The 12,971-nt window shown below is 34.8% G+C and overlaps 3 protein-coding genes and 1 non-coding gene across 4 annotated transcripts; 2 read left to right on the top strand and 2 right to left on the bottom strand.

Moving 5' to 3' along the window:
- The first annotated feature begins 3,910 nt into the window (after positions 1-3,910).
- LOC18993667 (1-aminocyclopropane-1-carboxylate oxidase 3) lies at positions 3,911-5,480 on the top strand. The gene is made up of 4 exons (XM_006417214.2): positions 3,911-4,093; positions 4,216-4,442; positions 4,537-4,870; positions 5,008-5,480. The coding sequence occupies exons 1-4, from the start codon at positions 3,980-3,982 to the stop codon at positions 5,293-5,295; spliced, it is 963 nt and encodes a 320-aa protein (XP_006417277.1). The 5' UTR covers positions 3,911-3,979; the 3' UTR covers positions 5,296-5,480.
- A 107-nt stretch (positions 5,481-5,587) lies between these two features.
- On the bottom strand, positions 5,588-8,157 carry LOC18993668 (protein CLMP1). Its single transcript, XM_006417215.2, has one exon. It carries the CDS (start codon positions 8,079-8,081, stop codon positions 5,856-5,858), a length of 2,226 nt encoding a protein of 741 aa, XP_006417278.1. The 5' UTR covers positions 8,082-8,157; the 3' UTR covers positions 5,588-5,855.
- Positions 8,158-8,555: 398 nt separating this feature from the next.
- LOC112084195 lies at positions 8,556-8,684 on the top strand. The gene has a single exon (XR_002898153.1). It is a non-coding gene; the product is annotated as a small nucleolar RNA snoR111 (small nucleolar RNA).
- A 2,887-nt stretch (positions 8,685-11,571) lies between these two features.
- Positions 11,572-12,550, bottom strand: LOC18993665. The gene has a single exon (XM_006417212.2). It carries the CDS (start codon positions 12,460-12,462, stop codon positions 11,770-11,772), a length of 693 nt encoding a protein of 230 aa, XP_006417275.1. The 5' UTR covers positions 12,463-12,550; the 3' UTR covers positions 11,572-11,769.
- Between the last annotated feature and the right edge of the window lie 421 nt (positions 12,551-12,971).

The raw sequence follows: 12,971 nt of genomic DNA, 5'->3' as shown, positions 1-12,971 counted from the left end.
AGTAACTAAGTTAAAATAGGGATTGACTGTGGACAGTGGACAAGAATATAAAGCCCTATATGGTACAATTATAAATAGCATTACGTAATTTAAAGGTACTTTATTTCTTGTTACCAAAGTTATTTATTACATACGCACGTGTATATTACAGCTTTTACTCTAGTTCTTTCGAAACTCACCACTCAATATTTTATGTTAATCAGACGAGATATAGGTTACTCCCTCTATTTCATTATAGTTGATTTTCTAGGTTTTTTTTTGTTTCATAATATTTGATTTCTTACATCTAATTAATGCATATCTTTTCTTTAAATTAAATGAATAATATTAATGATTGCTTCCATTAATGCACAATTAAAAAAGAAAAAATAATAATAAAAATAATAAAATTAGTTGTAAAAATAACTTAATTAACAAAAATAAACAGTAAATAATTGAACATTTATAACTTTCTTAATTTGTGTGTAAATATTCAGAAAATCAACAATAGAGAGTATTTTTTACGTTTACGCTTCTTTATAATCGATCGATATAATATTATCATGTGTAAATACAACTTCTATACGTAACGCAAATAAACAATCGGTGGCCGGGGCCAGATAGTCTCACATTTCTATTTGATTCGCGTTTGATCTGACAGAAGCTAAAATAGTGTGATTTATACGTGCCTTTTCATAGCATATAAGGATTTGAATTGTGTTCTTGATATTGGCGGATGTGTTTTTATCGTACGACAATCAATCGTACATACAATACACCTTTTGTTATATTTTTGTGACATTCTCGAATATTTTCTTTTCTTCTAGTGTTCCACTTTTTAATCTAAGAAGTATCATACATGAACCATACTTTGTTAATTCGGTAACTTGTGTGTGTATGAAACACAATTTTATGACATAATGTTCATAAAATCGAATAAAACCGGAGTTAATCTTTATAATTGAACACAATTCGATTTCTTCATTTTTTTCAACATTAGTTTTTACATTTTAGAATGAACAGTAAATGACTACCATGATGGCTTTACGGACAATAGATGTCCACATCATGATTAACTCTGAAGACTTTTGAACGTTTTCATTTAGAATATTTATAAATTCACTAGTACGGTTGGTAAGATATAACGAATACATGCATCGTGAATTCGTGTTTCATACGACGACGCACACATGCGTAGACACACAAACAAAAGAACCACGTACAATGTATTTGATTTTTTGCTTTTGTTTTTGTTTTTATAAGAAAACAATGTATTTGATTATGATGTAATTATTGTGATATATAAAGAAAAAAGCATTAGTGTAATTTTTGTTTAAAACAAGATATGCAAGTTAACCTTACTTTCACCAAAAAGTCAATACATGCAAATGCAATAACAAGAAGAAGACTCAAATTTTAACAAAAAAAAAAAAGAAGAAGACTCAAATTATAGAGCCTCAACCGTTCATCCCCTCAATTAATGTGTTTCCTTTTGAAAATATTCCATTAGCTGTAAAAGCAAATTTGTAACTTCTATTTTTCTGTAAAAGCTTTATAAGTATTAACCATTATTTAAAAAATAGACAAACAGAGTTTAGCAAAATAATAATAATAATAATAATGATATTAATAATAAGATTAAACGATATCAGATTTTCATCTATTTTGTGATATGATGGATTGTTAGTTTGTTACCAACTCATGAAGCTCGATTTAGAAGAATATACAGCATAATTTATAAGATTTTATGAGTTAGTAGTTCTTATAGTTCTTATAAAAAAATGAGTTATTAGTTTTTTTTTCGCAGGTCACCATTATGGCATTATATATCTCAACAACCATGCTAAGATTACCAAAGGAAAAGCAGGTAGCAGTAGCCACCGACCGAATGTCTTCCTTCTTTTTGTGTTGTCAAAGTATTGCACAAGATACGATTTTATTTCTATTACAAATTTTTTATTCCATTTGTTCAGAATTATTTGATGTTTTAGAAGGTTTTTTGTTCAGAATTATTTGATGTTTTCAATGCAAAATGTAATGAATTTTTATAGTTTTTGACCTTTTATATTCTGTAGATTGTCTTATTATTGGCTGAATGATATTTAAATGAATTATAAATAATATTTTTAGTATAGGAAAAATAAAAATTAAATGAATTATTAAACTGTGTGCAAAAACCTTAAACATCAAATAATTTTGAACAGAGGGAGTATTAATTAAGATCGATTTATCTTCTTGTTACTATTACAACTTGGAATTAATTAATAACATTCTGTCTTACTTTTAATTTTGTGACGACTTCTGAATTGTGATATACTTTAATTAGAATTTCGGGGGCATTATTTGATAAAGCAAAAGAGAAAGTACTAGTATCACTTCAAACTTATTTTTATTTTCTTACTTCTTAGTGAGTTTGGGAATATTCTATAACTTTGATATATAATATATATAATATGTTTATTGTTTGCTATACCAGACATCCGATTAGAGATTTGATTGATTTGTTGAAAGTATGAAGGTATCCAAAGATCACTTATTGTAATTAGGTGGCCAAGGCCAGCCGATGTTATCGAACAAACAACCTTATAAATGATAAAGTTTGACAAAAAAAATATATGATCAGGTTTATCTACTTTCTTCCCAAAATTAACCAAGTTTATTTGTAATTCAAAGGACAAAATAAATGATCAAGTTTGACAAAAAAAATGATCAGGCTGATTTCAATTATTCCCAAAATTAAACAATTTCATTTGAAATCAGAGGACCAAAATCATTAAAATGAAGGTTATAGTTTAATCCATGAATTAAATGATAAACTGAGTTTTACTATCTTGATTTTTTTTTATTTACTCAATTACATTTAAAATTAAGATTTATGGTTTGTAATTTCCACAATTCATGAAAAAAAAACATTATTACACCGCAAATTTCAGTTATGTTTAAGAATAATAATCAGTTCATCGTTTCATTGTAATTTTTTAGTAGTACTAAGTCAAGACCTATTTACCAACATCCATAACAAGAAAGTAAGTAATCGAGCGATTTATCAGGCATGCAACTCTTATATAAAATACTAAAATAGCGGTTTTCAGCTTTTCTTTACATAAAATATCGGAGAGTTGCTATTGTACTTTAATAGAATATGATCCTTTCTGATCTGTTGACAGTATAAAATATTTTTAAAAAACTCACTAGAAATGTTGGTTGCATCCTCGACTATTCTGCAAAATAACTCATCGAGTATTACAAGTTGCTACGAATAATTATTTGTATTTTATTTATATATGTACAGTGTACGCTTATACTATATTATTTTGTAATAGCTTACATATTCTTTAACCATAACGATTCAAATAAGTAACAAGATAATAAAAGTTTTATGATTCTTCAAAATAAACATATACATTGATAACTAGATAATCAAAGTCAGCTTATTTATTTATGTTTTTGTTAAAAATTTATTGTTAATTCGAATTTGTATAATACACATCATTTTCCGAATCATTCTTTTGCATATAATGACTCCGCAAAGCACCAGATAACAAGTATTCTAGTATTTCTTTGATTTGTAACAAACCATAAACAACTTAACGTGTAAAGAAGCGAAAGAAAAACCAATAATAGCAGAGAAATAGAGGTCGAAATGGAAAACAAATCCAAACTTCTCCCTTCTCAAAACTCAAACGAAAGATAGGAGGGTCCCACCAATTATGTGAACACACACTCATATACAGCTTCCACAAACTCCTTTTCTTTTATTCTAAGAAAAAAAATATATTTAGTAACTTTATCTGAATGACACAATTATATAATCTTATGATACTTACTCTATCGTTTTACATAGTATTATTGTATTTTTATTTTTTGAAAAAAAGATATTTGTTTTACTATTTGCGCCTATAAATAGCGACCCTCTCGCAATTCATAAACTCACATTTGACTTTAACATCATCAAAAACACTAAGTTGCCAATAGAGTTTACATAGAGAGGTCCAGAGTGATGGAGAAGATCATTAAGTTTCCGGTTGTAGACTTGTCTAAGCTCAATGGTGAAGAGAGAGACCAAACCATGGCTTTGATCGACGATGCTTGTCAAAACTGGGGCTTCTTTGAGGTTATCTTGTCTCTCTTCTCTAGTTCTTTCTTTTTTGTTTTCTAAAATATGAAATACCTAAATCTTAGTATAAGTTTATTATTATATAGTTATTAATAAATTCTAGAGTTTTGTAATTTCAGCTGGTTAACCATGGAGTACCATATGACCTGATGGACAACATTGAGAGGATGACAAAGGAGCACTACAAGAAATTTATGGAGCGAAAGTTTAAGGAAATGCTTCGTTCCAAAGGTTTAGATACTCTCAAGACCGAAGTCGAAGATGTCGATTGGGAAAGCACTTTCTATCTTCACCATCTCCCTCAGTCTAATCTCTACGACATCCCTAATATGTCAGACGAATACCGGTACACACACACACCAAGAAAAATTGATTCAGACTTAAATCACATTTCACAATCTTAGAAAAATCATTAACGTTGCTTCCATGTGTCTTAACAGGACGGCTATGAAGGATTTTGGGAAGAGGATAGAGAATCTAGCAGAAGAACTGTTGAATTTGTTGTGTGAGAACCTCGGGTTAGAGAAAGGGTACCTGAAGAAGGTGTTTCAGGGGACAAAGGGTCCAACTTTTGGGACAAAGGTTAGCAACTATCCACCATGTCCTAAACCGGAGATGATCAAAGGGCTCAGGGCTCACACAGATGCAGGAGGTCTCATACTGCTATTTCAAGATGATAAGGTCAGTGGTCTTCAGCTTCTTAAAGATGGTGATTGGGTTGATGTTCCTCCTCTCAAGCACTCCATTGTCATCAACCTTGGTGACCAACTTGAGGTACAATACGTAATCCGGTTATTTGTTTGGTTTAATCACGGTTAAATGATACTGGGGGAAGCATTATACGTTATAACCGAATAAACATGTATTGGTTTACGTTTAACCGGATTATCTTCTTGATTGAATGTGGATAGGTGATAACCAACGGCAAGTACAAGAGCATAATGCATCGTGTAATGACCCAAAAAGAAGGAAACAGGATGTCTATTGCGTCGTTCTACAACCCAGCAAGCGATGCCAAGATCTCTCCGGCACCTTCTCTTGCGGCTAAAGACTCGGAATACCCGAGTTTTGTGTTTGACGACTACATGAAGCTCTATGCCGGACTCAAGTTTCAGCCCAAAGAGCCACGGTTTGAGGCGATGAAGGATGGTGCAGGAACCACAGATTTGAATCCGACGGTCACAGTCGAGACATACTAAATAAATGTCGGATTTTCTATGAAGGAAAAAAGATATGAGAAGACAACAAAGTGGGTTTGATATGTGTGGTAAAGTCAATAAGTATTGGTGTTACTGGTAGTAGAAGTGATTAGCTGTAATCACTGATGAATCTGGTGTGTTAAGTGTGGGAGTGTTTATGCAATAATTAGTGTGGTACTAATAATCAGAACTCGTTTTTATCATTAATATCTATAAGATTTGACTATAAATTTTTATAACATATCAATCAATATTCAGAGAAGAAAGACTCGTTGAATTTCAACTCGCATTATATCAGAAACTTTTGATCATTAGATAAGTAAGTTCCAAAAAGTCACACAAAACAAAAGTAAATAAGGCTCACACACAATTAAAACTTAATTAGACAAACCAATTCAATCGAAATCATCAAAAGGTTCCAGCTTATCCAATGAGCGCAGAAACATACCTCACAGGCTAGAATTGCTTTTTCCAATCTACAGCCATTGATCATGTATTCATGTTGCTAGAATTGCTTGGTTTAGCTCTTGAGATCGATCAGGTTTCACTTGATAAGGGTTTCACGATTCGCTAACCTTCTTCTCTTCTCCTTCCGCAGCTGCTTTGTTGGAACAATGGTTCTCCACAACAGTCGATATATCAGTTTCAGAAGCACCAGCAAGTTTGAATCTTTCAACTGCTGAGTCAAGATTTTTCTTCCAACCGGTTAAACCGATTTTGCTTTCCACTTGTGATCTTTCAAAAAGCATGTTTCCCCAAAACAGATGGATCTGTGATCTCATGGCAATCGCTTGCTCTGCTGCTTCCGCTGCTGTAACAGCTTCCGAAGCCTCGCCGTCTGTTCCGTCCCCTTGTTTCTTTCTCCTCTTCGAAACTTCCTCTTTCTTGTTCGAATTTGGGTTCTTCAAATCATTCATCCTCTGTTCTTCAAGCTTTTCCCACATCTCAGTCGCGGCTTTCATCTTCTCTTCTGCACTATCAAAAAGCTTTAATGTCTCTGCTGAATCCCAATCCGACAAATCTATCTTCTGAGCCAATGCGAAAGACCAATGTAGCTTTGCCATCTCGAACTGCTGTTGTCCTAAAGCGAGCAAACCCTCATAGAAGTCGGGTTTGATTGATAAAGCCTGCTCATACTTTTCTTTAGCAAGAGTGTATCTCTCTTTCACCCACTCATAAGCAGTCTGAAGCTGTCCTGCAACAGTTTCCTTGTCGGCAGATTCTTCCAACGGAATCCGCTTCCTAGCAGCGCACATGTGCACATTACCCCAGTTGAAGAAAGCCAAAGCAGCCACTTCTTGGAATTTTGCAGCAGCCTTGTCAAAAAGAGGCTGAGCTTCTTCACTGGTGACTGTTTCTTCTAGCGCTTCCGAGCAAAGCTCCATCCCAAGCTCGTGCAAATCGACATGAGCATCAGGGTCAATCCCCACATGAGACCGGAAAAGCTGAGCAAAGTCAAATAACCAATCATCCATCTCCAATTCCTTCATCTCCGGATCTTCAGAAGAAGACGCCTTCTCTTTATCCGACTTCTCATTGATGATCTCTGTCTCGGATACTGATTCGCTTGGAGATGTTCGGATTTCTTCTTCAACAGGCTTCTCTTCCACTTCTTCCTCCTCTTCTTCCTCGGGCAAAGGTGGCTCCTGCTCAGGACTTACATCAACAACATGCAACCTCAACATCCCGACAGAATCAGATTTATCAGATTCAGGTTCCTTTGTCAGAAGACCATCAGCAGCAGATTCTGCCAATCGTAGTTCAGCAGTGGAGGTTACAGTTACCAAATCTCCGTCATTGTCCTTATACTTTATCAACACTGACTTGGACGATGGAAAACGACTCCTCACAATCTCCCTCAATACCTTAAACCCACAATTCACCGGCATCTGACCCAACCTTATATCATGGTCATAAACAAATTTCAATGGCCTCCACCTAGTTCTCTTCTCTTGAGCCAGAGCTACCACAGACGAAGACTGCTCTGCCTTCGCCGAACCTTTCAAAGAATCATTCAATGGCTTCAACACAATTTTCGGCATCTGGGTCTTGCTTTCAGTGCCATTTTCTGTTACCGGATTCATCTGTTGCCGTTCGACCTTATTGCTGGTGGTACTAACAGGCAATGAAAGAGACCCAACATGTGAAGAAGAAGAAGAAGAAGAAGCTACCTTTTTGTGGACTGGTCGAGAAGGCAAACAAGGACCAAGTCCATTAACCGGACCACCCAAAGCTGCCGAAGCACCAAGAGCCGCTGGTGAAGGCCGGCTCTGAGGACCTGAACCAGCCATCATTAACCGCCTCGACATTTCCGTAGCGTCCTTGTGATTCGGGTCAGTCTCCAATAACAGATTCACATCTTGCAAAGCCAATTCATACTTCCCAACAGCTTCAAGAGCTCGAGCTCTTCTAAGAAGTGCTCGAGAGAACCCAGGCTGTACCTTAAGCGCCATTGAACATTCAGCGATTACGTTATCGTAATCGATAGGCTTCATCTGGATCAAACAAGCCGCGCGGTTGCTGTGAAACACGGCTCTGTCTGGGTGGTTCTTCGGGATGAGCTTAAGCGCATTAGCGTATTGCTCGAGAGCGCCTTGGAAATCCTTGCCTTGGAACTTCTTGTTCCCTTCTTCCTTGAGCTCGTGAGCACGTTTTAAGAAGATTGAAGCGTCGAAATCAACACCGCCATTAACGATTGGCTGCTTCGCGGTGTTTTCAGAAGGATTGACCTGGTTCGAACCACCACCACCACCACTCTTCTTCTTCCTCCCTCCAGATTTCCCCATATCAATCTCCCTCACTACCCGATTGAAACCTCAATTTTGAGATAGAAGTAATGAAAAAATATGAATCGAAAATGGAGGAAGCTAGAAAAATAAATTAGGAAGTTGTCGATATTGGAAAACCCTAAATAAGATTTTAACACATCTCAGAATGGCAAGATCATTTTTCAGCCGTTGGATTCTTTTTCGGACCAGCGTTTACATTTTACTTTAGTCAAACCATTCGAATAAGCTAGTTGGGCTTATATTATTTCGGGCCAAAGGCCCAATAAAATATATTTTTTGTGTGTTCGAGAGTTTCTAGGGCATCACTCTGTATCACAATATAAATACACCTCTTGACACTTGATCGCTAATTTACGGCACCGGTGATAATCACAATGAATTTTTTTCTCAGTTTTTTATAGTTTGATTATGATTTCTTAATTTCAATATATTTTTCATGATTGGATTTTGAACGAAAATCTCGTGGTTCTTAAAATCGGGCAAGAGAGAGTACGGTGTCTCTGAGTCCTTATTGAACCGGCGAGAGAAATCGATCTTGCCGAGATATCGTTTCAGTCGTCCTTTGTTTTGGTTGGCGATCTGATTGTTGCTCGTCCACATCTTTTCTCATCTTTATTTTTTAAAGCTTTTTTTAATCGGGAAAATGCGTATGATGAGTATCAATATCATTATTTCTTCACTTTGATCCGATTGGATATTTAGTTATCCATGTGGACAATATTCTGATGACTGACGCATTCACCTTTCTAAGATCTTCCTGTTTTTTCAAGGATTAATCGGCTATGTATTAGTTAATGCTGTTAAGTTTGGAAAATTTGAATACAATGGGTTTATATTTATAAATTTACCACTCTACTCAGTAATTCGAATGCTCATAGTAATGATGAGATTTGTGTCGACTGATGGAACTCTAAATTTGAAATAGATTTGAGCAGTGAAATCGTCATCATCAAATAGTACTAAATTTAAAATAGAGTTTTAGAAGCTTTAATCTAACTCGATTATTTAAGAACATTGGCAGGAGAAAATTGTGAGAACTGTGCCGCAAATTAGTTATACATAAGTAATCCTACGTAAGTTCATCATACATATGAATTCAGTCTGTGCAATAAATATTTTTTTTCCTGATTAAAAGTTGTGAACATTGATTTTATGAATATTTGAAATCAAACAATATTTTTAGCATAAATTATATAAATAATAATGTCAAAAGAAAAATAAAATAAATTGTTAATAAGCCATGTAGATGGGCCTCTAGACTTATATCATATCAAAAATTGTGATACATTTCCGTTTTACAGACGGCCCATTCCGTTTTGTTTTGATGCAGAAAAAGGGGTGAGATCGAGTTTTCCCCCAATTTGTCATTTTTCGTTGGACCTTTTGAACTGCGATCACTTCTGAAAAACAGAATTACTCAATTGTTAGACATTTATATAACCTTTTTTCCAGAAAAAAACATTACTGAATTTTGTTTGAATCTTTTGTATTTGGTTTGGGTGATGGAAATAATAATTAAAAGTCGTAATGTTAAGTCAATATTAGACTATAGTTCGTATACTAATGTTGAGTGGCTTATTTATGTTTTAAGTTCTTAAACTTTTGTAACAGTTTAGACACAAATTAAAATTACGAACACGCGGAACACCACACAGAAAGAGTCAAAGACGTTGCGTTGACTTTATAGTCCAAACTCCAAACTATTGAAACAAAACCTCTCAAACACGCCTCCTCAGTCGTGAAAACATATATCTTTTCTTCTGACATTGGTATTATCTGATAACACTAAAAAAAGCATAGAAAAAAACATCAATATGACTAATGACATCTTTCCTCTGACATTATGGATCAAGTACAGTAAAGGGTGAAGTAAAATCATAATAGTTATTAGATATGTAAATCATGTTAATAATTTGATTTATTCAGAATATATTGTCTAGACTCCAAGTTATATTTTAGAAACAAGTCGACTAGATATGACTTATGAGGGATACGTTGTTAGTAATATTTAGAAACAAATATAAATAGTAAACCACATCAACAAAAATTCTCTACCGAATAAACACCAAAAAAATACTTATATTCTATCGGTTCAAACAAAAATACTTTTTCTTGTGCGGAGAAATGTGTGAGTAAAAAGTGTTACACCGAGACGAGAGCCATTCTGTCTCCACTTTCTTTATTTATTTGTGAAACCCAATGTTCGAATATCCGCATTTCTAGGATGTAGTTCTCTCGTTTTGTCTGATAAACAAAAGAAAATGAATTATTTATTTTATTGTAGTTACAAACCATAACCCGAGAGACAAGAATGATGATCAGATCACTTTTGATTACTTTAGCTAATTTAAGCTTTTGCATTGGATTGTTCTTTGCATATGGTTTTACTTTTAATAATGTACCTGTAATCATGTTCCGTGTGAATGCTGCGGCTGACAATGTCCTACCGATCCAACAAACATTTTTACTGCACGTTTATAACTCTTGCATGGTTCACAACGTATTTGTTTAGAATTTGGAATTGCATTTGAAGAAAGTAAAAGAGGACAACAAAAATGTATGGTAGATGTGGGAAATGGGTCCGGATTTTCTCCCTGGTTGCAAGAAACCCCAAACAACAAACAAACACCATAAATCAGAACTATGATTTACCTAAACAAAATAGATGTTTAACTGAAAATTAGAATAAAACCTGGATATTAATAGTAACCAGCTGATATTGTTGAAAAGGAATTCGAGTAGCATAACGTTTGGGGAAAAAGAATTCATTTTTCAAAAATATAGGGCGGATTCCCATGTGTATATTTTTTTATCTAATACAAGAACTTGACAAACTATATATATCTTATCTTACCTCAAATAATGTAGTCCGAATTAAATGGATAATAGTCTACTAAGAGAATTATACAATCTAATAAGAACGGAAAATTGAGATTTCTAGCCCAACTCGATTGAAATGTATACAAAATAATTCGGAAGTGGTTATTTCTTTTTGTATTCCATTATCAGCTTACGAAATCGAGGTTTATAGTTTATTGGGACCCTAGTTTATTCTCTAAACTTTAGACTTTACGCTTTGATGAAAGGGATCCAGATTGAGTGACCCGCAAAGGGCAAAAATGTACAGATAAATAATGTGACAACAACAATTCATGGAAAGCATAAAAATGGCTGTGGTGGTGGGCAGCACAACAGATATCGTTGGACCCGAAATTATATTTTTATAGTCTATGCATGTTTATCTATTACATTTTATAAATCAATGTTCTAGTAAAAGCCTCTATCAACGTATCCTAGTAAAAGACTACAGATAATCAATTACATATGTCTAGCTAGTATCTTGGAACTAGGAAGTAACAATTCTACTTTGTATCCCTGCTCAATACTTTAGAATTAATCTTAGCGGTAAGAAAATAATAGTTTATGCAAACTTGAGCATTTGTGTATTTCTTATACTTTGTGGTCACACCATTATAGCTAAAACGCATTTTTGTATACTAATTTTTTGATATAATCAAGATGTTATAAATACAATGATATATTTTTGTCCCACTATAGTACAATTAATGCATACACATGAAAACTATTGGGTAATCAAACATCTAGGGCTAGAAAGATCCAAGTGAATAAACAAAACATTTCTGGCTTTTTATTTCCTTGAAGAAATTTTCTCGTCAAAATTTTCTTATCCCCAAACACCAAAAACTTTCTCACCAATGAAACTCACAAATCTCCTAACGGACCCTTTCTCCTCCTCCACCTCCTCCGCCTCGTCACCAACGTCTCCGGTACGGAACTCTGCCGTCGATTCCAAACCGCCGTTGCAACCACCACTATCATCACCCAACTCGCTCGAACTCGAACACGGATACGGACTCGTAATTGACTCACCGAGTGGACTCGGAATCACCGAGTCATCCGTACAGAAGCTAGAACCAGCGAGAGCTGAAGGTTTCACTGAACGCTTTCTCCGATCTTTCTTCCCATTTATGCTCTTCTTCTTCGTCTGTTTCTTCTCCTTCTCCAAGCTGTCTTCGAAAGCGTCGATGATTTCGTGAATCAGCTGGCGACTCGGCGACGAGTCCCATCTGACCCAGTAACTCGTGTAGCAGCTGAAACAGTCGCAAGTGAAGAGAGGTGAGTGGTTGTTGTCGAAATGAGACTTTTTGTGGGGTTTGGTCTTATTCAGGCGAGAGGTAGGGTTTCGGTCTCCGGAGTAAGAGGCGGTTGATATGAGGTAAGCCAGAACTTCACGGTCTTCCGGCGAGAGAACCGCCGCTAGTGAGAAGATGGCGACGGGAAGGAGAGGGAGAAGATGGTCACCGGACTTTACCTGCGGCGATGGGTGTACGGTTCCTTTCTTGTAGAGCTTCTTCATTGTTTCTTGTGGAAGAGAGAGAATTACAGAGAGAGAGAGAGAGAGACTTTCTTGTATAAAAAGATGTTATCGAGACTTTAAATACCGAAAGGTTAATTAGGTTTTTTGTTTGCTTCATTCCTATTTTTTTATTATAGTTTTTCAGAGATCTTAGTCTATGGAGTTAGCCTAAAATACATTTAATGGTCTAGTTAAACATGTTTAGTATATATATATCGATTCTTTTTCTCAATTACTAACCGAAAGAAACATTTTTAGTACATAATTACAATAATCTTTATTTCACAAAGATCCTTTGGCTTTGGATGTATGCTTTTGTTTTTGGATGTATATTCTACTTTCATGATATATGTTTAAATTAAACTTATAAAATGCTGAATAATTGGTTGACGAGAAAGTGTTTGACGGTTTGCTACACCATATGGTCAAGCAGTTGCTAAAGTGCCATCATTTGTTTATATTCAATATTCAATCGGCATTCACATCATCAACGTCTAATACTTTTAACT

This window comes from Eutrema salsugineum, unplaced genomic scaffold (genome assembly GCF_000478725.1).
Source record: "Eutrema salsugineum unplaced genomic scaffold, Eutsalg1_0 scaffold_5, whole genome shotgun sequence".
NCBI classification, from domain to species: domain Eukaryota; kingdom Viridiplantae; phylum Streptophyta; class Magnoliopsida; order Brassicales; family Brassicaceae; genus Eutrema; species Eutrema salsugineum.
Note: the sequence above shows the minus strand (reverse complement) of the source record. Positions and strands in the feature narration are given on the sequence as shown.

Coding starts and splice junctions, on each gene's coding strand:
- LOC18993667 (XM_006417214.2), top strand. CDS start 3,980: ATGGAGAAGATCATTAAGTTTCCGGTTGTAGACTTGTCTAAGCTCAAT. Junction 4,094..4,215: donor AAAACTGGGGCTTCTTTGAG/GTTATCTTGTCT, acceptor TTGTAATTTCAG/CTGGTTAACCATGGAGTACC. Junction 4,871..5,007: donor ACCTTGGTGACCAACTTGAG/GTACAATACGTA, acceptor GAATGTGGATAG/GTGATAACCAACGGCAAGTA.
- LOC18993668 (XM_006417215.2), bottom strand. CDS start 8,081: ATGGGGAAATCTGGAGGGAGGAAGAAGAAGAGTGGTGGTGGTGGTGGT.
- LOC18993665 (XM_006417212.2), bottom strand. CDS start 12,462: ATGAAGAAGCTCTACAAGAAAGGAACCGTACACCCATCGCCGCAGGTA.